Raw genomic sequence first — 18,258 nt, 5'->3', positions numbered from 1 at the left:
ACAATATTTCCATGCTGCGGGTGCCAATGCCAGCCGCAAAACACGAAACTTCCACTCCCTCTTTTTCCACCTCCTTCCACCCGAAAAAACAAAAAATATGATAAATGTGTGCATGTGTAATTAAAGGCATTTCCACTTCCAGTGCCATTGGCTTCTGGCTCGCAGCTTTCTAATGGGTCTTAGAACATGGGGAAGGATAAATATTGGTTTAATGATTATTAATAACCAAGAGCTTTAAGTGGCTTAGAGAAAATTAGCCACCAATTTGGAAAGTTTGAACTCAGCACGCTGAAGAATCGAAAAAGGAACTTATATCATCACAAAAAAGATCGTTGTGTTAATTTATTGTTTATTAATGTGTATTATTATTCCATTGTGTATGATCTCGATTTTTGTAGATAGAACACAGATATGTGGGTCAGTGGCTGAGTATAACTGGATGGTAATTTGGAAACGGGATGCTTTTTTGTTTGTGCATAAATATCTTGTAGGTATGGATAATTTATCCCCACTTCAACGACTCCAGCCATCATTCTTATTTGATTCTGGTTTAATTCTAGCTTAAGCAATAGTTAATCCCATTGGTCACATCGGCCGATCGACGCTTGTAGGCTATAATTATGTACGCGTTCGGCTAAACAAAATAATGGCCAAGTGATTAGCAGTCATGGGAAATGAATTGCCCGCAATTTCCCAGTTGGACGACAGAGGATGAGGATGTGGATGTGGATGTGGATGTGCAGGTCGGTGGTTCGGTGGCTCAGTGGTGCTGTGGATTGGGTGGTGCAACTGTGGATTGGTGGCCAAGAAACCTGTGCGTGCCCATTGCAATCGGAAATTCTATCGCGAGTACAGCGCACCAAGATTTTGGCCCTTCGTTTTGTTTGGCTTTTATTTTGTTTCTTTATTTTTTGTTGCTAAAACCGCCGCCGGGTGGACGCCGTCGACTGCGACGCACAGTGGAGCTTCTTAATGTGACCGATGCGACTGCTGGCTGTTGGCTGGACTCCTTGCAATCTGGATTTTCCACAAGTAGGCGGTGGCGCAGGGGGTGTGGCAAGGGGCCGCTTGCTGGATGGCCTTCGTCTTTAACAGCATTCATCCATCTATACTCGCGGCCGCCGCTGCTTCTTCTTCTCAGCCTGATCTTCTGATCCTCACCATTTGTATTTGTGCGAGGAAGTACACTGCGCGAAACGTCACACGTAACTAAGTGAATTCTTTTAAATCATTTGTTGAACAATCGGTCACTCAACTAATGCACCTCCATTGTATACTTACTATTTCAAATGGACAACTCATTAATCAACTGGATTTTTTCTTTTTTTTTGCGGTGTATCTGCGCTCCTCGCATGATCGCTGTCGTCTTCTTCTTCTCCATCTGCTTCTGCCTGCCTCCCCCTACTCTTCCTCTTCCTGCCCCACCTCCTGTTCCCATTTCATTGCTAGTTGCTCTTCTTGTTGCTGTTGCTTTTTGTTTTTGGTCTAAAAATAAACTCGGCACCAGATTGAGGAATTTAATTCGCCTTTTGGTAGAAATCCTCGACTTTGGCTTTTGCCAACGGACTTTGGTTGCCTCTTTGGCTTTCCTCTCCTGCGCCACTCCTTTCGTCCCCTTTGCTCCCATGTCTGCGAGTGTGTGTTAGGGTGTGCGAGTGTGTGTGTATGTGTGTGTGTGTTGCTCCTGTGTATCCACATCCATTTTAGCGTCAAGTTTAGCGATGATGCTGATGATGACGACATGGACATGGCATCTAGCTTAAAGTGTACAGAAAGAAAACTGGATAATGGATCTGATATGATTTATAGAAAAGGGCGTTAAGGACGTAAAAATGCATACACGATGATCCTATGTTGTAACTTTTCTTGAACATCCTTCAACATTGCCAGAAAATAAGGCAGAATAATATACATATTGTTTAAATAAGAATTTCAGCGCATTTTCTCTGTGTGGAGGTGCACAACAAGGAGTTTGAAAGCAGAGATGAAGCACTAATACACACTTTTTCCGCTGGGATCAAAGGATTAATGTGAGTCGGGTTGCTGCGGCTTAAGAAATGACGCTAAGATATTCTCTTGAGGCGGACATCACAAGTTTCCACTTGCCTGCATTCTAATTAGAATATCTTTCTGATCGGATAGTCAAAGTATCTGTGCTTTTGTGTGTGTGTCCTTGGCGGTACGAAGGTCATCAGCATTTGCATCGGAGGTCACATAGCACACAAACACACACACACATCGCCAGCATGGCAACTGTCGTGAGGGCCCAGCCCACAAAATCACAGGAACATGACCAGCAAACCGATCAGGACCCATACCATCCAATCCATACCATCCAATCCATTCGGTTCCGTCCCGATCCTAGATCATCCCATACCATTCCAGCCCATCCGATGCGATCCGTTCATGCATAAATAAATTCATGTCCGAATCCCACTCCTCCTTGTAGTTTCTGCCATGACTCATGTGCATTTATAATAAACTTATTAAAATATTCACAAATGAATGCCATTTCTTTTCGTTTGCAACTTTATGGCGAGGATGGGGCATACAAGACTGGTATGACCTCAGGAAATCGAAAAAGATATTACGGATTCAATCAAGTTACATTTTAAGTAGTTGCACTTCTAAATGAATTCGAAACTGCGGGAATGATTCAAATTTCTAGGCCTTTCGGTCATGATTCGTTACTTCCCACACAATTATAAATTTCCCCATGACTTTTGAATCATATTTCGGTCCATATCGAAGTGGAAGCAAGGTAACCCAATGATCCTCCCACCTCCAGGAAATCGTAATTGGCCTGCTTTGTCGGATTCTTGTCCATTCGCCTTGACCATAACCATATCAACGGTAAATAATTTCGATCGCAGAGCAATGAAGCTGAATCGAAACGAGAAACGAAACCAAATGAGCGTTTGCCGGAGGATGGGGTTACAACTGGGATGGCTAAGATGGCTGAGATGGCTGGATGGCTGGGATGGCTAACTGGCAATCAAAGTGGAGGAGGCTGGATTGGGGACACAGAAGGAGTCCATGGAGAAGGTAGTGGGGGAGGAGCTGCTCTTCCTTCGGCTGTTGCTTCACGTCATTTCAAATTCCATGTCAAAAGGTGAAGCCAATTCAACGTTTCTGGCGAACCGGGCAACAAAATCACGACCAGCACAACAACAGGAATAACTGGCAACAATGGCAACCTAACCGCATCAACACGAAAATCACATCTCTTGGCGTTTTCGGTGCGGGGTCTCCGATGATTTCCACTAATTTGTGAGTCGCGCAACTCATTGACCCATGCATGATCTGCTTCCAGTTTCACACACACATCACGTCCATGGAACACAATCATGTCCATGTCTCAATTCGATATGGAACAGATGCCCAGATACTCGGATTGCCGGTAATGCCCGAGCAAATGGCGCGCGATCTTCTATTCTCATGTCGCTAATACGGCCATTAGACCTAAACGGTTCCAACTTAAACGGCGGAGGAGGAGGAGGAGTGGAGCGGCCGGGAACCAAGCAGGAAACCAAGAAGCATTCTTAATGAAGGGAATCAAATAGAAATGAAAGAAGACGGAAGTAGACTTTTCTGTGCAGACACATCGGCCCGGCCGAGATTATAGCCAAGTTAGAACGGGCAGCGGGGTTCATTTGCGAAATTGAAATGCCACTGCCAACCTTTATGCGGGTGTGGATGTGGATGTGGCTAGTGTGGGCGTGGATGTGGATGTACGTATGGGTGTATACACTCGGGTTCAAGAACCCCTCTGAGCCATGACTAACCGAATGACTGATAGGCGAGTACCAGGTGCCGACTGTAGCGTGTTGCCGCTCCAAAGTGCCCGATTCTGCACTTGACCGCTGTCCGAGAAGCGGACGCGGTATATGGGGCCACATAATTACATGCCGGCTCCCGCTGACCCGCCCCCATTTCCCACCCTTCTCGCCCTCTTCGCCAGCAGTGAGAAAAACTGTGAAAATACTACTATGCCATTTGAGTTCACCTTCTATATACACCGATAAATAAAGTGTCCTGTCGTGAACAAAGAGTTCTTTGAATTTGAATTCGACTCCTGTTCCAGTTTTAGGATATGTGCATAATTGGTCAACCATTTTTCCTCGGTGCACGCAATTCCATGGCGAAATGCCGCCAGTAGATAGTGTTTGTGTCGCCTACGATCGAGTTGGACATGGATGTGGATGCAGTGTGTGTGCCCATGATGTGTATGTGCTTCTCACGACAGAAGAACTCTGGAGCTGCAGTGGCTGCCGGAGACGGAGACGGAGATGGAGCTGAATGTGAAGCTGGAACACGCCGCCAGTAGCAGACATTGGAGGCACAGCCTGGATGCCGAGGAGGATCAAGGGGCAGCGAGGAGAAGGGGCGCTGCAGGGGCGGCGAACACGAGCTTGATGACTATTATGTGGGCAGAGGTCGGCGGGGTCGGTGCGCCGTGAACTTCTCATGAAAAGCCTAACCATGGGGAATTTAATAGTGCTTAGCACCAGCAGAAGACACCCGAGAACGAGACCAGAACCGCCAGCAATAAAGACAGGGTCGGGAGCCCGGAGACTCTGGTCCAAAGATCCAAGACCCAACAACCGAGACCGAGACCGAGACCGAGCCACAGATACAGATACGAATGCCGATTGGTAGCCTTCATTTGGCAGTCAATTACGGGCAGCCGCAGAAGTGGAGGAGTCATGCTGGTAGCACCTGGTAATATGAATATAGTCGAGGCACTCGCTGATCAGTCAAAGTCAGAAATATAGTTGGGGGAGCGCACGATGTGCCTTTAACATCTTAAGAGCTTGCATTTGTTTGGGCCAAGTCTTAGAACATTTATTTGAGCGAATCACGCATAAAATTCAGAAGAGCATGCTATGGCTCAGAATGTTCCATAATTTTAAAGAATTCTTCGTGGTTTAATAACACTTAAATATTACGAACTAGTTCTACGAGCTACGGACATACGGACATACGGACATATGGACATACGGACAGAGAGGCAGTTTTAGCATCTATATGGACTTATGATCGTTATCAAGAATATATTGCTAAAGGGAATACAACCAATAAAAAATATATTAAGCGCAAAGACTGCAAACAGTATAATCTAGATTCTTCCTATATGTACGTGCATATATAATCAAACTTGCGACACCTGTGCTTATATATATGCATACTTGTTCACAACAGACTTAGTCACTAATCTGTGTTCTAAGCGATTGCGCAATAGACAAAAACAGAGAGCGAGTACTAATGATAATGATGCCCCATGGAGACTGGCACTTAAACGAGACATCGATGACAAAAGCACAAAAAGCAGAGTATCAAGGGGAGTTCAACTGACAGGTGATAGCCCGAGTTGGCAAGGTGCTTCTGCTGCACAGCTTGGCGATCCTCCCGTTCTGGATAGATAACCTTGTGCTCCTGGAGATACTGGATGACAGCCATGCGATCAAGGATGGTCATATTTTCCACTTCCGGTCGATTTTTGTCGATGAAACTGTAGCCGTCGCCGCCGTTCAATAGGAATGAGGGGATTACCACACCGTAGTACTTGTCCGCATCAAGAGCCTCATAGTGTGGAATCTGGCACTCCGAGCACAGCGCCCGGATTTCTGTGATCCTTTCGCCCTTGGCCAAGCTGTGGTTGAACTTGAGCCGAAGGCCCGAGACCTGCAAATGGGCACTGGTCATGTGCTTGCTCCGCATATGGGCAGAGTGCTCCAGCGCCTTCATCAGCTGTCTGCCGCTAATCCTCGTGTAAAACAGCTCTTGGCTGAAGGGAAGCACTGTGACCACGTCAGCCTCCGTGATGGCGCCCGTTTCCCCGGGTTCAATCGAGGCTCTAATGGCTAGGTGTTTCCAGTTATGCCAATTGTTATATTGCGGAAGCTAGACGTAATCACCTACCGCCCGCGTTGATGAGTCCTATGGAAGCATCCGTCCAAGATCTTCTATCCGCCATCGTTTGCACAACTCGGGCATACACAAAGCTATCTGCGATGAAGTTGCCGAAGTTACACTCGCCGTAACCGCAGCTCTTGGGATCGCCATTCAGATAAACGGAGGTGGTGCCCACCACATGGCGCTCCATGTCATCGATCACCTGGCGGTACAGCTGAAGAAAATCTTGAACAGCTCGGCTGGGCTGGAAGCGCTTATCCAATAATATGGGGCGACCCTTGAAACTGAGCAGATTGCCGCCATTGTCGAACTGAAAAATGGAATCTTAGTCGATTTGTAGGATACACTTAAGACTTTAGATCGCACTTCTAGGGAAAGGTTGCCCAAATACTTCGTATAAGCATAGGCCTGAACAACGGGCACCTTCCTGCCATCGGGCTTCACCGCTATCGTGGGATAGGGACCCTCCGGGATTTCCTTGCTCGGAGCCCTTCCGGAGTAGAGAAACGTGTGCGACTGACCACCCACGACGATATCTACGTCCGGACATCGCCTGGCTATCTCCTTATCCTTCTCGTAGCCGGAGTGTCCCAACGCAATAATGATATCGATGCCTTGATCCCTCAGTTTCTTTGTTTCCTTGCTAGGATGCAACTTATAAATTACTTATTACACAGGTAGTGCAAATGTGTTTACTTGATGGCGGGCACCTCCTGCTTAAACATCACATTACTCGGCTGAGTTCGCTCCTTGGTATCCGGCCGTATATAGCCCACTATGCCGATCCTACGATTACCCTTTGTGATAACCGAGGAAGTCACTAACTTATTGTTATCGGCAAGTTTTGGTTCATTTTTCAGGTTTATATTGCTGCTGACCACCGGAAAGGTAATGTTATCCAAAAACTCGGCCAAGGCGTCTGTTCCATCGTCAAGTTCGTGAACTCCGAGGGTCTGCGGAGTGATCATTGCGAATAGATTTTACAAGCAATTAGGCAATAAGTACCATGGCGTCGGGAGCCAGAAAATTTAGCATTCGCGCCACCATTTTCCCTCGATAAATCGAAAACCACGAAGTGCCTTGAAAAGTATCGCCACCGTTCAAGTAGACAACTGGATCACCTCCAGAACTTCTAGCTGCCGCCACCCTGAAATGGATAACTTGACACTGTTGCCATTAGGATTACTCCAACGTCAGGAATACTTACACAGCAGCCACTCGTCCAAATCCGCCAAAGCAAAGACCCCTCTCATCGTCGCCAGTTTTGCACTTTCCATCCTTACCGGAAATGGGGTCGAACCAGGAGTGCATGTCATTCGTGTGTAATAGGGTAAACTTGAAGCCACTGATCCCGTCCAGAAAGAATAGGATCAGCGAGAGGAAACCCCTCCACTGCGGAGTAGGTGCACGCATCGTTACTGAAACTACAAGCAAATGAATAAAAGTGACCGAGAAGCACATGAAAACTGTGATCTGCCTTTTTGAAATGCCTACTTTTAGGATGTGCTAACAAGTAGTTCCTATATCATTAAACCAACGTCATAATTTGAATTTGTATTGTGTTTTCAATTATTCATATTATTTACAGCAATTTTTATCGGTTTTTTTTATGGACAGTAAGATTATTGGATTTCTTGCTCATAAAAGTTATCCAGACGTTAACTTAAAATATTATTTGTTGCCGCTGTAAAATTTGAATTTAAGCCCGTCGAAATCGGTCACACTAAAAACGATGTAATTTAATTTCTAACTTTTAACTAACTTTCTTACAAAATACTATTTAAGTCAGGGGCTGACTTTATTCTACTGTCAAATTATTCTGTAAAATTCCAACATCGCTTAGAGAAATGTCCCAGGCAACAAAAACTAGTTTTATTAGTTATTGTTGTCTGCCTAAAAGTATGCAATGCAAAAGACAAAATATATTTTTATTTAACAAGGCATACGGAGTAAATGAAAGCACCTTTATCGCCTTAAAGAATTTTGTTGAGACTTAGAATTGTCGTAATAATTATCGCACTTAAAAAGAATTATCGCACTAATGGTAATAATCTTTTCAGCTTGCTTGAAGCGAATACCTTCCATTGTATCTTTACTTTAAGTAATCATTTTGATGAGAAGGGAAGAGATGAGCAGCAGGGCTGCCGAGCCCATGAGTGCTGCACTGGATGAGTTTATGAAAACAATGCGACCCTCGATCTCGGGATAGACGTAGTCCCGACGCCCGAGATATTGTTTTAGCGCCTCGATATCGTTATTTTGCAGGCGTTGTGGCTGGTGGGCCGGGTGCCTGAATACGTGTCCATCGCCACCATCCAGCAGGAACTCTCCCAGGATGACATTGTAGACGGCAGTGTCGTTCAGATCGCTATAGGTGGGCACTCTGCAGGCGGCGCATCGCACCTGCACGGACACCACTCGCTGACCCTCGGGCTTGTGGGCATTGAAGACCACATGGATACCGGACACCTGCAGGAAGCCACCGTCCGAATCCTTGCCCCGCAGGGCAGCTGCACGCTCTAAAGCTCGACGAATAGAGCTGCCCGGCATGGGCACCAGATAGAGCTTATTACGCCACGGCAGAACGGAGAGGAGGTCGTTGATGGAGATGTCGCCATCCGATCGCTTCTCAATCGAGCTACGAATGCCTAGTGAATTCAAATGTTGCTTATTTGTCACCAACAAACAGACCAGGTGCATCCGACTAACCTCCACCCTGCATGAGAGCAATGGCCGCATCTGTCCAGAAATAACCGCCCTCATCCTCCAGCAGCCGAGTAGCCACCATTGCATCGGCTATCAGATTGCCCAGGTTGCACTCCTCAGCCCGACAAACCGCCTTGCTTCCCTCCAGATAAACCTTGGTTTTCCCCACGACCGACTTCTCCAGCATGGTGACATTCGGGCGAAAGACCTCCAACAGATCCAGAAGGTCCTGGTCCTGAGCCACTGAAGCATTGAGCAGGATGGGAGACCCATCCCACTTGAGGAGGTTGCCATTGGCATCGAACTGGAGATACAAGTTAGGATACATATCATATCATTTATTACTTAGGTACATTTTGCACTTACCTGTACATGAAGTTTTCCAAGATACTTGGTGTACGCATAGGCTTGCACCACGGGAACCTCCTTGCCACTGTGCTGCTTGACCATTGTTGGATAGGGTCCGTCTATGTGCTCCGCATCCGGCTGGGCACCGGTGTAGAGGAATGTGTTTGTATGGCCACCGATGACGATGTCCACGTCCGGACAGCTCTTGGCTATCTCCAGGTCCTTCAAGTAACCCGAATGGCCAAGAGCGATGATGATTTTAATACCCTGTGCCTTTAGTTTCTTTGCCTCGATACTTTGAAGGAATATTTTCGAAATTAGGTTCGGTTGATCTCGATGTTTCTCCCACTCACTTAATGGACTCCACCTCCTCGTTAAATTCCACATCCATGTTCAATGTCAGCTTTTTGGTATCCGGTGTCAAATAACCTATGACACCGATACTAGTGCCATTGGCCTCCAGGATGGCGGAGTGAGCCAAGTGCTTGGTGGCCTCCAGTTGGGGCACCTTGCTAAGGTCCAGATTGCAGGCCAGCACAGGAAAGGTGACATCGTTAAGAAAGGGTATCAGGCCCTCTACTCTCTCATCGAACTCATGATTGCCCAAGGACTAAAAATAAAGTAGGACTGAAGATGTTTTGTCGGAGAAATGCAGGAAAACACAAACTATAGCATCGGGTTTCAATTTGTTGAGGAACGCACTGGCGATTTTGTCCTTGAAAATAGTAAACCAAGCAGTTCCAGTGTAGGTATCACCAGCATTAAGGTACAACACGGAAGTACCCCCCTCCTGAGCCTCCTTCCGATACATTCGAACTCTGGAAAGGGTTGATTAAAATAGTACGCTCTATACTGCGCATAGATAACTCACTCGTGGGCCACCCGGGCGAATCCTCCATAGCATTTATTCGTATGTGCATCCTCCGGAGGGCAGGTGCCACTATTAACGCTCGTCTGATCGAATCGGGCATGCATATCATTATTGTGTAGGATGATAAACTCGGTGGCCACTTTGGGAGGGCTTAAAATTGGATTGGCCTGGCTCCCATGGGCCAGGAGAACCGCGAAGAGCCCGAAAAGCCAGCGTGACTGCATCTTCTAGCCAATTGGGAATGACAGTTGAGATTTTCATTATTGCTCAGCGAATAGCTTATATCAAGGAAATCCAAAAGCAGTTGACAAGTGTTTTGCGACAATCTTTATGGTCGCATAAACTTAAATTGCTTTACAACAGAAACTACAAAGCTTTGCAGACAGCGATATCATTAACTTAGTGAATTACAATTTATCAAATTGATTGAGCTGCTAGCAGAAGGCTACAAACACGCTGTGAAAACAAAGCACAGAAATTAATTAAATTTCAAGTTTTTCGCAACAGCAGACTATCTGCAAATAAGTTTCTACAGAAACGTGCATATCTTTAAAGTCCGCAAATGATAAACATCATGTTTACTCAGCGCCGCTAGTGTACAAAATGATCTATTCAAAAGTGCCACAGAATCAAAGCAGACCGAGTGCCAAAATAACAATACAATTTACTCGTGCGGAGTGGCTAATTAATTTGCTTACAAAGCACAAAAATATCACCTGGAGCCTGACTGCTTGGGTCATCCAAAAATCAGTGAGCCACACAGAAATTCTGTTCACGCGGGGAATGAAATTCGGCTTGAAGTTGTTTTTTCACCCATCCATGGAATGTCTGAATATTATTTCAAAATTTATTTGCAAAAATTTGGGAAAGGCCAGGCATCCAACTTGTGGAAAGAAAAACAAACACAAATAATGGTATAATTTATGGCCCGCCTAGGAACAAGTGTAATTTAAATGATTATCCTTTAATAAATCTACAAGTATGTGAAAAAAAACACATAGCAAAATATATGTGTGTACTTTTGTAGTGCGATCTCAAAATGGTACTATTTATGGATCTGGACTTTTCTATAGTTGCATTGGAAATAATATCAAATTGCACTTTAATCAAAGCAAAAGCATGCAAAAAAGTGCCTATTAAAATTGCAGCTTTTAACCCTGCCACCACCACAATTGTATCCGAGCTTGGCCAGACTTTTATCAGCACTTTCCGCCAGCTAATGGTTAATTGTGTTTAGAATTTAATAGAACTTAAACAGCGATCAGTTTCCACATGTTTCAGCGGTCTAAATGCGCACAACCTTTGCCGCCAATGTCCACAATCGCACTGACTGACTGCGGTCGCAGTCGCAGTCGCAGTCGCAGTCGCGGTCGGCTCTCTGCACTTCTCTTCTTATTATTTACATTATACTTATTTGCACGGGAGCATGTGTGTTGTTGGCAAGAGTATCACTTAAATTGACCGGCAAAACATGAGACTCCCGGTTGCACCCGAGATTCTCTTCGGGATTCTGCGTTACGTACACGCAGCATTATGTATACGTATCGGACTCTGGAGGCCTTCGGTAATGTGTTATCAATTGGAAAAAATCGCATCGCAGCGAGCACTGGGAGTTTAAAATATATAAATTACTTTGTGCCGCAGAAACAATTGCACTCAATAGGTAACAAAATGTTTGCTGATTATTATATTATTCACTATTAGCATTTCCATTTCTATTTTATAAATAGTTTATGTCAACATGAAAGCCGACAGCGGAAGAGGCTCGAAAGTATATAAATCATAATAATGTGTAGGTGCGCACATTTGATACCCGCTAATCGTAAATTAAATGGGTGTACAGATTCGTTGAAAAGTATGTTACAGACAGAAGGAAGCGATTCCGATCACATAAAGTATATACATATATTATTGATAGCCGATTCGAACTGGTCTTCGATATCTCAGGCACTGTAAAATAAATTTATAAATTTGAATGCATACAACATGATGTCATACAACATCAGAAATTTAAATGAAGATTTTTAGATAATTGCGCCAGAAACATTTCGAGGTATGCCACTTAAAAATCCGATTAAGATAAGTTGAGTTATGGAGTTTAGAACTTCAGCCTTGGGACATATTTTAATTTTTTTGAATTTCTACAACATTATCATCTCAAAATCGAGTTCCCCGACTATCAGATACCCTTAACTCAGCTTGTGAAAAAAGGAAATAAAAAAAGTTAAAGTTTCAAAAATTAGTATGCCAATCCATTTTTGAAATTTCTCTATCACACTCCCACCAGCTGAGTAACGGGTATTTGATAGTCGGGGAACTCGACAAAGGCGTTCGCTCATGTTTAGTTAACATGTAGTACCCTGGTGTTGTTGAAACAATAGGTAATATTTTTGACAACAATGGCTGTTGCTATAACTTGCATCAAACTGGATTAGAGGAATACATTCTACAAAATATCGATGTTATTCATTTCATCAAAAAAGTTGAGAATTTGGGCTGTACGTATGTACATATGTATGCATGTATACACCGATCTTTCACATAAACTATGAAACTGATAAGAAGACTTCACTCTGATTTCTGGCTGAAACGACGTCTCTTTTTGTGTGGATTTCATTGTCCTCATTTGCAATTCGTACTTTCCATGTTTTTGGAGTAGCTTTGTGGGAAAACCGTTCAAAGTGACGTCAGTGCCAACATTATTTGATCGCATTCGATCGCAGGGTGCGATCACCAACCCGTACTTCATAACATATGTATTGAGTTTTTGTGTTAAATGTGTCATTTTTATATTTAGGCCTTGTGCTGATGATTACAGAAGTTTCTCGAGAAACCGCCACTCCTTGTGAGTTCATTCAAATTACGTTATATTAGTTTGGCAAATATCTCCCTTCCGCCCTTCCCTTACGTCTTTTGAATTTCGCGGCTATGTACAAAGCGCTACAGAGCTCGTATCTGGCAATACTATACATCATTTGAAAGGTCTTGACATAACCTACAAAACGACGCTATGCACGATTAGTTAGGCACGATATGCACGATATTGCGTTCAACAGTTATAGACGTGTAAACATGGAGTTCACTAACGCCGAAATTCGCGCTATTTTAAAGTTTTCCTTCGTTAAAGGCAAATCCGCCAGAGAAACGTTCCGTGAGATTAATGGTGTTTTGGGGGATGGTACTCTATCACTTCGAACCGCGGAGGAATGGTTTCGACGATTCAGAGCCGGTGAAAACGACACCATGGATAAGCCAGCCGGCGGAAGACCTGTGACGACAAATACCGATCAAATCATGGAATACATCGAGTTAGACCGGCATGTGGCATCTCGTGACATCGCCCAGGAGATGGGAGTTAGTCACCAAACCATTTTAAACCATCTGCAGAAGGCTGGATACAAAAAAAGCTTGATGTTTGGGACCGAATCAACGCCTGCGATATGCTGCTGAAACGGAACGAACTCGACCCATTCTTGAAGCGGATGGTGACTGGCGACGAAAAATGGATCACATACGACAATATCAAGCGAAAACGGTCATGGTCGAAGGCCGGTGAATCGTCCCAAACAGTGGCCAAGCCGGGATTGACGGCCAGGAAGGTTTTGCTGTGTTTGGTGGGATTGGACGGGAATCATTTACTATGAGCTGCTCCTATATGGCCAGACGCTTAATTCAACCATCTACTGCGAACAACTGGACCGCTTGAAGCAGGCGATCGACCAGAAGCGTCCAGAATTGGCCAACAGGAAGGGTGTAGTGTTCCACCAGGACAACGCCAGACCACACACTTCGTTGATGACTCGTCAGAAGCTAAGGGAGCTCGGATGGGAGGTTTTATCGCATCCACCATATAGCCCGGACATAGCGCCAAGTGATTACCACCTGTTCCTGTCCACGGCGAATGCCCTTGGTTGTGTAAAGTTGAACTCAAAAGAGGCTTGTGAAAAGTGGCTGTCCGAGTTCTTCGCAAATAAGGAGGGGGGCTTCTTCTATTATGAAGTTGCCATCTAGATGGAAACAGATTATCGAACAAAACGGCGCATATTTGACCTAAATCCGATCACTGTAACACTTTTTATAAGGCATTGAATAAAGAGCAAAAAAGCGGAAGGGAGATATTTTCCAACCTATTATTATAATATTGAATACTTAGGGCATAACGCATATACATACATATTTATATTAGGCATTGTAGATTTTTCGTATAACATATGTTATGAGAAATGCAGATACCTACAATTTTTTAGATCCATATATAGTTTATACCTAGATTATAGGCGATTTGCTCAAAAACTAATCGATTTGCATATTGAGTAATGTTTAAAATAAAAGCAAGGTAATTTCAGTTCTCACAACATTTATTAGCTAGTAAGTTCAGGTTCGTGTGTGAAAAAGCACATATTATTTTAATTAGGGGAAAACTTATCAGCAACCACACTTCGCCAGCTGAAAACCTTAACTATTTAGGTCGGAAAAATGCAATCGCAGGTGCGAACGGCCAGATGTGGCTAAGATTGTTTATGGATTACGGTTCCGAAATGAGAAGCTGAAAGTGCGACTAGATGAATCTAGTTAGCAGGGAAGAGAGCAGCAGCAACGAGATGGAGGCCACAATACCAGACGCCGATCCGGTGTCAGCCTTCTCGTGGATCACAATGCGCTCCTCGATCTCGGAATACACGAAATGGCGCTGCTTCAGGTACTCCATGGTGGCATTCAGATCGTTCCGCTCCATGCTCTCGGTGAAGGGATCCGACTCCTCGGTCAGCGTGTATCCATCGCCGCCTTCGAGCAGGAACTGGGGCACGATCACCTTGTACAGGGCCGTCTCATTGACGCTCTTGTACGTGGGCACGGCGCAGCTGGTGCACAAGGCTTGGGCGGAAACCACCCGCTTGCCCGGCTCATTGTTGTAGTTGTACACCACACGCATTCCGGACATCTGCACGAATCCACCATTGGAGTCCTGCAGCCTCACAGCGGCCGAGTGCTCCAGGGCGGCCAGAAGGGTGCTTCCGAGTATCCTGGTTATGTACAGATTATTCTCGAAAGGAAGAACAGCCAGTAGGGTGGCCCCATTGATGATTCCATCTGCGGTCTTATCGATGGATCCACGGATTCCTGAATAGACGTAGATTCATATGATTTCGAACTCTCTAATGACACCAAGCAAACGCACCTCCTCCCTGCATAAAGGCAATCGAAGCATCCGTCCAGAATTCTCCACCCTTGTTCTGCACCACGCGACTGTAGATCATGGCATCCGTAACCAAGTTTCCAAGGTTGCACTCCCTCATCCGGCAGATGTTGCCGCCCTCGAGGAACACCTTAGTGTAACCCAGGATCATGTTCTCCAGCTCCTCCAGCTTGGGACGATATACGTCCAGCAAATCCAGCAGATCCTGCTCCTGAGCTATGGAGGCATTCAGCAAAATGGGAGCACCGTCAAACTCGATCAGATTGCCCTCGGCATCGAACTGCAAAGTGGAAATTACAAAAAAAAATAAACAAATACAACAAAATTTCTTTTATAAGTGCAAAAATATATGGAGCTTACCTGAAGATGAATCTTTCCGAGGTACTTGGTGTAGGCATATGCCTGCACCACCGGAACTTTCTTGCCGCTCGCCTGCACCACTGTGGTGGGATAGGGACCTCGAACCGCCTCCGGATTTGAGTCAGTGGGATCGGCCACCGGCTGATTGGCATCCAAGAATGTGTGCGAGTGGCCACCAATGACCACGTCCACCTCGGGGCAATTCTTGGCTATCTCCTGATCCTTTTGGTATCCAGAGTGGCCCAGGGCGATGATGATATTGATGCCTTGAGCCTTCAGCTTTTCGGCCTCCGCACTGGGGAGTACATTAATTAGATAATTCCCGCTCTTCAGCGGATTTTAGTTATACCCACTTGATGGACACGATTTCCTCCTCGTACTCCACTTTATTCCGGAAGGCCAGCACCTTGGTATCGGGCGTAAGGTAACCGATCACGCCAATCTTCACCCCATTCTTCTGAATGATCGTGGAGTTGGCTAACTGCTTGGCAGCCGCCAATTCGGGCACATCGGTGAGGTTCAGATTGCAGGCCAGAACGGGGAACTCCACGGCATTGAGGAAGGGCACCAAACCCTCAACATTCTGGTCGAACTCATGGTTGCCCAGGGACTATTCAAATGCAGGTTCATAAAATATAGTGAGCGAATGCGGATAACATCAATTAATAGTTACAATAGCATCTGGCGACAGCTTGTTGAGGAAAGCACTGGCGATCTTGTCCTTAAAGACGGTGAACCAGGCAGTTCCGGTGTAGGTGTCCCCCGCATTGAGATAAAACACTGGAGTTCCACCCTCCTCCGCCTCCTTGCGATACTTTCGCACCCTGGTTTAAGTTTGGAAGCTTAATTAGCAGAACTCTGGGCAACCTGACGCACTTACTCGTAGGCCACCCTGGCGAATCCTCCATAGCACTGGTCCGTATTGGCTTCCTCCTTGGTGCAGGTGCCACTGGTCACACTCGTCTGCTCGAATCGAGCGTGCATGTCGTTGTTGTGCAGAATGATGAACTCGGCTGCCACTTCCGCCCGGGGAGCAATGGGATTCGGCTGCACCGGATGAATCAGTAGGGCCAGTAGGCAACATGAGCCGATAAGCAAGCTCCGGGCTGGTAACATTTTGGTGCTGGAGCAATAAACACTATCGCTGATAAGTTATCATAGACGAGGGGATGAAAAGGGGGTGGATAATCGTTGGTGAAATCGTATTAAGCACTGATTGCATGATTGCATGGAAACTGGTTTGTTGCACACACCAAAATCATTTTCTTCTAATAGAAATGCACTCAGTACTAGCACTTAAAAAAGCGTATTATTAGTGGTAGTTCGTTTCTTATCTATCAGTTTTACACAAGTAATGGGAACACTTCAGCCGTTGTAAACCAGATTTTCTACTTAGGCTGTTGCAGGTCATTTTCGACCTTATCATCCACGGCTGAGAGTCAAATATTTATCAATCACGAGCGTGCAGAAATCGCAATTTATTATTTATTGGCTGCTCTAAATCTAATCGCCGCCTATCACACTGCGTGTGCAAAAACACACAAATCCCCAGTCCATTCAGCTCGACTATTGTCCATCCCCCACTTCACTGGGCCAACTGGTTTTGAATTGAACTCGGAAACGAGCTCCAATGTCAGCCAGCTTATGGCGTTGGCCGAAAAGCTAACTCGGCCTAAAAGCCCTGATCGCCAGCGAAAACAACTCTAATACCGCCGCAAGCTCGAACTGCCAAATAACGAATTAGAAAACTCAGCGATCGCTACTCACATGCACTCGTCGCACAGTCCGAGGGCTAACTGGCCCACCAAAATTGGCCGAGAGTGCGAGAACCGTTATAGCCGAAAACATAAAGCCGAGTACCCTAAGCAGTAAACCGAATTTACTGACTCGCGAGCGGTCTGATTACGATAACGCCTCGTATTGCGGGTTAATATGGTTGAGAACGCCACTGCTCTTTCTGCGATGCTCCACTGTACTTGGAGCCGTTTTGGGAGCCGTCAGAAGCAGGCTTATCGCGCGATTATCGACGGGTTTAGATCAGATAACGGTGAATTGGCAATATCTATCTGTGTATCTGACTCATAGTCAGCCGGACGGAGCCAGGTAGTTAGTCCAGCAGTTGTCCAAACACAACGCGGCGTTCCCACGACGAAATATGAAGGGCACGAAAAAATATATACAGTGCGCTCTCGGTACGGAGAATTTACATTCAGTGTAACTGCAGCTTTAACAGCATACAAGTATTACTGAGTATATACAAAAATGCATTCAAAGATCGTAACTTCGAACACATATTTTAGAAAAAGCGTACTCCTAAATATTATTAGCTAAAAGCTAAATAGCTAAACATGTGTAATTAGTTGCCATTTTGGTACATTGCTTACTGTTCAAGCCAAGCATTTCCACTGTCACGAAATTATACGCAAAAGGGTATTTATTTAGGGCTTTCACTGTACTTATTTTTTGAGTCTCCGCCTGCGCCGATCGATCGAACGTCGATCTTTGTTGTTAATTTCCCGAAAATTCCACACAAGTGTCTTCTGCGAACATAAGGCGCATTCCATTAATAACAACGAGTTTCTTGATTTGTTTCAAAGATTCATGGCCATTTTGGATTGATAATATGGGGGAGATGCAATTGACGTTTTGGTTAAATTACTTTATGAGTGCACTGCGAGCTTGTAGCCACATGATGTGATCGCAATTGCCGGTTTTGGGCACAGTACACCCCCAATAATCCGCCGCCACTTGTCGCGTGCTTTTCAAACTGTTCAATCATATACGTATGTACGTATTATATGGCACTGTGGACACAACAGCTGCGGCTGTGGATAATGTATTTGCTGCCTGTGGTCGGGCA

The 18,258-nt window shown here is 45.3% G+C and overlaps 3 protein-coding genes across 8 annotated transcripts; all 3 read right to left on the bottom strand.

The window, feature by feature from the left end:
- Nucleotides 1-5,135: 5,135 nt before the first annotated feature.
- On the bottom strand, nucleotides 5,136-7,402 carry LOC6548188 (protein 5NUC). The gene is made up of 6 exons (XM_001975174.3): nucleotides 7,124-7,402; nucleotides 6,922-7,063; nucleotides 6,613-6,869; nucleotides 6,283-6,559; nucleotides 5,923-6,226; nucleotides 5,136-5,864 (listed from the first exon to the last, which is right to left on the bottom strand). Exons 1-6 carry the CDS (start codon nucleotides 7,375-7,377, stop codon nucleotides 5,296-5,298), a joined length of 1,803 nt encoding a protein of 600 aa, XP_001975210.2. The 5' UTR covers nucleotides 7,378-7,402; the 3' UTR covers nucleotides 5,136-5,295.
- A 553-nt stretch (nucleotides 7,403-7,955) lies between these two features.
- On the bottom strand, nucleotides 7,956-11,173 carry LOC6548189 (protein 5NUC). 5 transcript variants are annotated; one of them, XM_026980931.1, is made up of 8 exons: nucleotides 11,142-11,173; nucleotides 10,558-10,669; nucleotides 9,842-10,068; nucleotides 9,638-9,788; nucleotides 9,324-9,580; nucleotides 8,989-9,265; nucleotides 8,626-8,926; nucleotides 7,956-8,564 (listed from the first exon to the last, which is right to left on the bottom strand). In XM_026980931.1, the coding sequence occupies exons 2-8, from the start codon at nucleotides 10,579-10,581 to the stop codon at nucleotides 8,014-8,016; spliced, it is 1,788 nt and encodes a 595-aa protein (XP_026836732.1). In that variant the 5' UTR covers nucleotides 10,582-10,669; nucleotides 11,142-11,173; the 3' UTR covers nucleotides 7,956-8,013. The 5 variants fall into 5 exon arrangements, with proteins under 5 accessions (XP_026836732.1, XP_026836731.1, XP_026836730.1 ...); XM_026980930.1 differs by having other exon boundaries at nucleotides 10,558-10,724; nucleotides 11,142-11,171; XM_026980929.1 differs by having other exon boundaries at nucleotides 10,558-10,724; nucleotides 11,036-11,167.
- Nucleotides 11,174-14,181: 3,008 nt separating this feature from the next.
- On the bottom strand, nucleotides 14,182-17,240 carry LOC6548190 (protein 5NUC). 2 transcript variants are annotated; one of them, XM_001975176.3, is made up of 7 exons: nucleotides 17,166-17,240; nucleotides 16,279-16,542; nucleotides 16,072-16,222; nucleotides 15,752-16,008; nucleotides 15,399-15,693; nucleotides 15,021-15,318; nucleotides 14,182-14,962 (listed from the first exon to the last, which is right to left on the bottom strand). In XM_001975176.3, the coding sequence occupies exons 2-7, from the start codon at nucleotides 16,512-16,514 to the stop codon at nucleotides 14,400-14,402; spliced, it is 1,800 nt and encodes a 599-aa protein (XP_001975212.1). In that variant the 5' UTR covers nucleotides 16,515-16,542; nucleotides 17,166-17,240; the 3' UTR covers nucleotides 14,182-14,399. The 2 variants fall into 2 exon arrangements, with proteins under 2 accessions (XP_001975212.1, XP_026836796.1); XM_026980995.1 differs by having other exon boundaries at nucleotides 16,279-16,521; nucleotides 17,166-17,230.
- Between the last annotated feature and the right edge of the window lie 1,018 nt (nucleotides 17,241-18,258).

Source organism: Drosophila erecta, unplaced genomic scaffold (assembly GCF_003286155.1).
Source record: "Drosophila erecta strain 14021-0224.00,06,07 unplaced genomic scaffold, DereRS2 tig00000092-arrow-pilon, whole genome shotgun sequence".
Taxonomy (NCBI): Eukaryota; Metazoa; Arthropoda; class Insecta; order Diptera; family Drosophilidae; genus Drosophila; species Drosophila erecta.
The sequence above is the reverse complement of the archived record's forward strand: the minus strand, read 5'-3'. Positions and strand labels throughout refer to the sequence as shown.

Coding starts and splice junctions, on each gene's coding strand:
- LOC6548188 (XM_001975174.3), bottom strand. CDS start 7,377: ATGTGCTTCTCGGTCACTTTTATTCATTTGCTTGTAGTTTCAGTAACG. Junction 6,870..6,921: donor TTCTGGCTCCCGACGCCATG/GTACTTATTGCC, acceptor ATCACTCCGCAG/ACCCTCGGAGTTCACGAACT. Junction 6,227..6,282: donor TGGGCAACCTTTCCCTAGAA/GTGCGATCTAAA, acceptor TCCATTTTTCAG/TTCGACAATGGCGGCAATCT.
- LOC6548189 (XM_026980931.1), bottom strand. CDS start 10,581: ATGACCCAAGCAGTCAGGCTCCAG. Junction 9,789..9,841: donor TTCGCCCGGGTGGCCCACGA/GTGAGTTATCTA, acceptor AACCCTTTCCAG/AGTTCGAATGTATCGGAAGG. Junction 8,565..8,625: donor TGCTCTCATGCAGGGTGGAG/GTTAGTCGGATG, acceptor TGAATTCACTAG/GCATTCGTAGCTCGATTGAG.
- LOC6548190 (XM_001975176.3), bottom strand. CDS start 16,514: ATGTTACCAGCCCGGAGCTTGCTTATCGGCTCATGTTGCCTACTGGCC. Junction 15,694..15,751: donor GAGGAAATCGTGTCCATCAA/GTGGGTATAACT, acceptor TGTACTCCCCAG/TGCGGAGGCCGAAAAGCTGA. Junction 14,963..15,020: donor TGCCTTTATGCAGGGAGGAG/GTGCGTTTGCTT, acceptor ACGTCTATTCAG/GAATCCGTGGATCCATCGAT.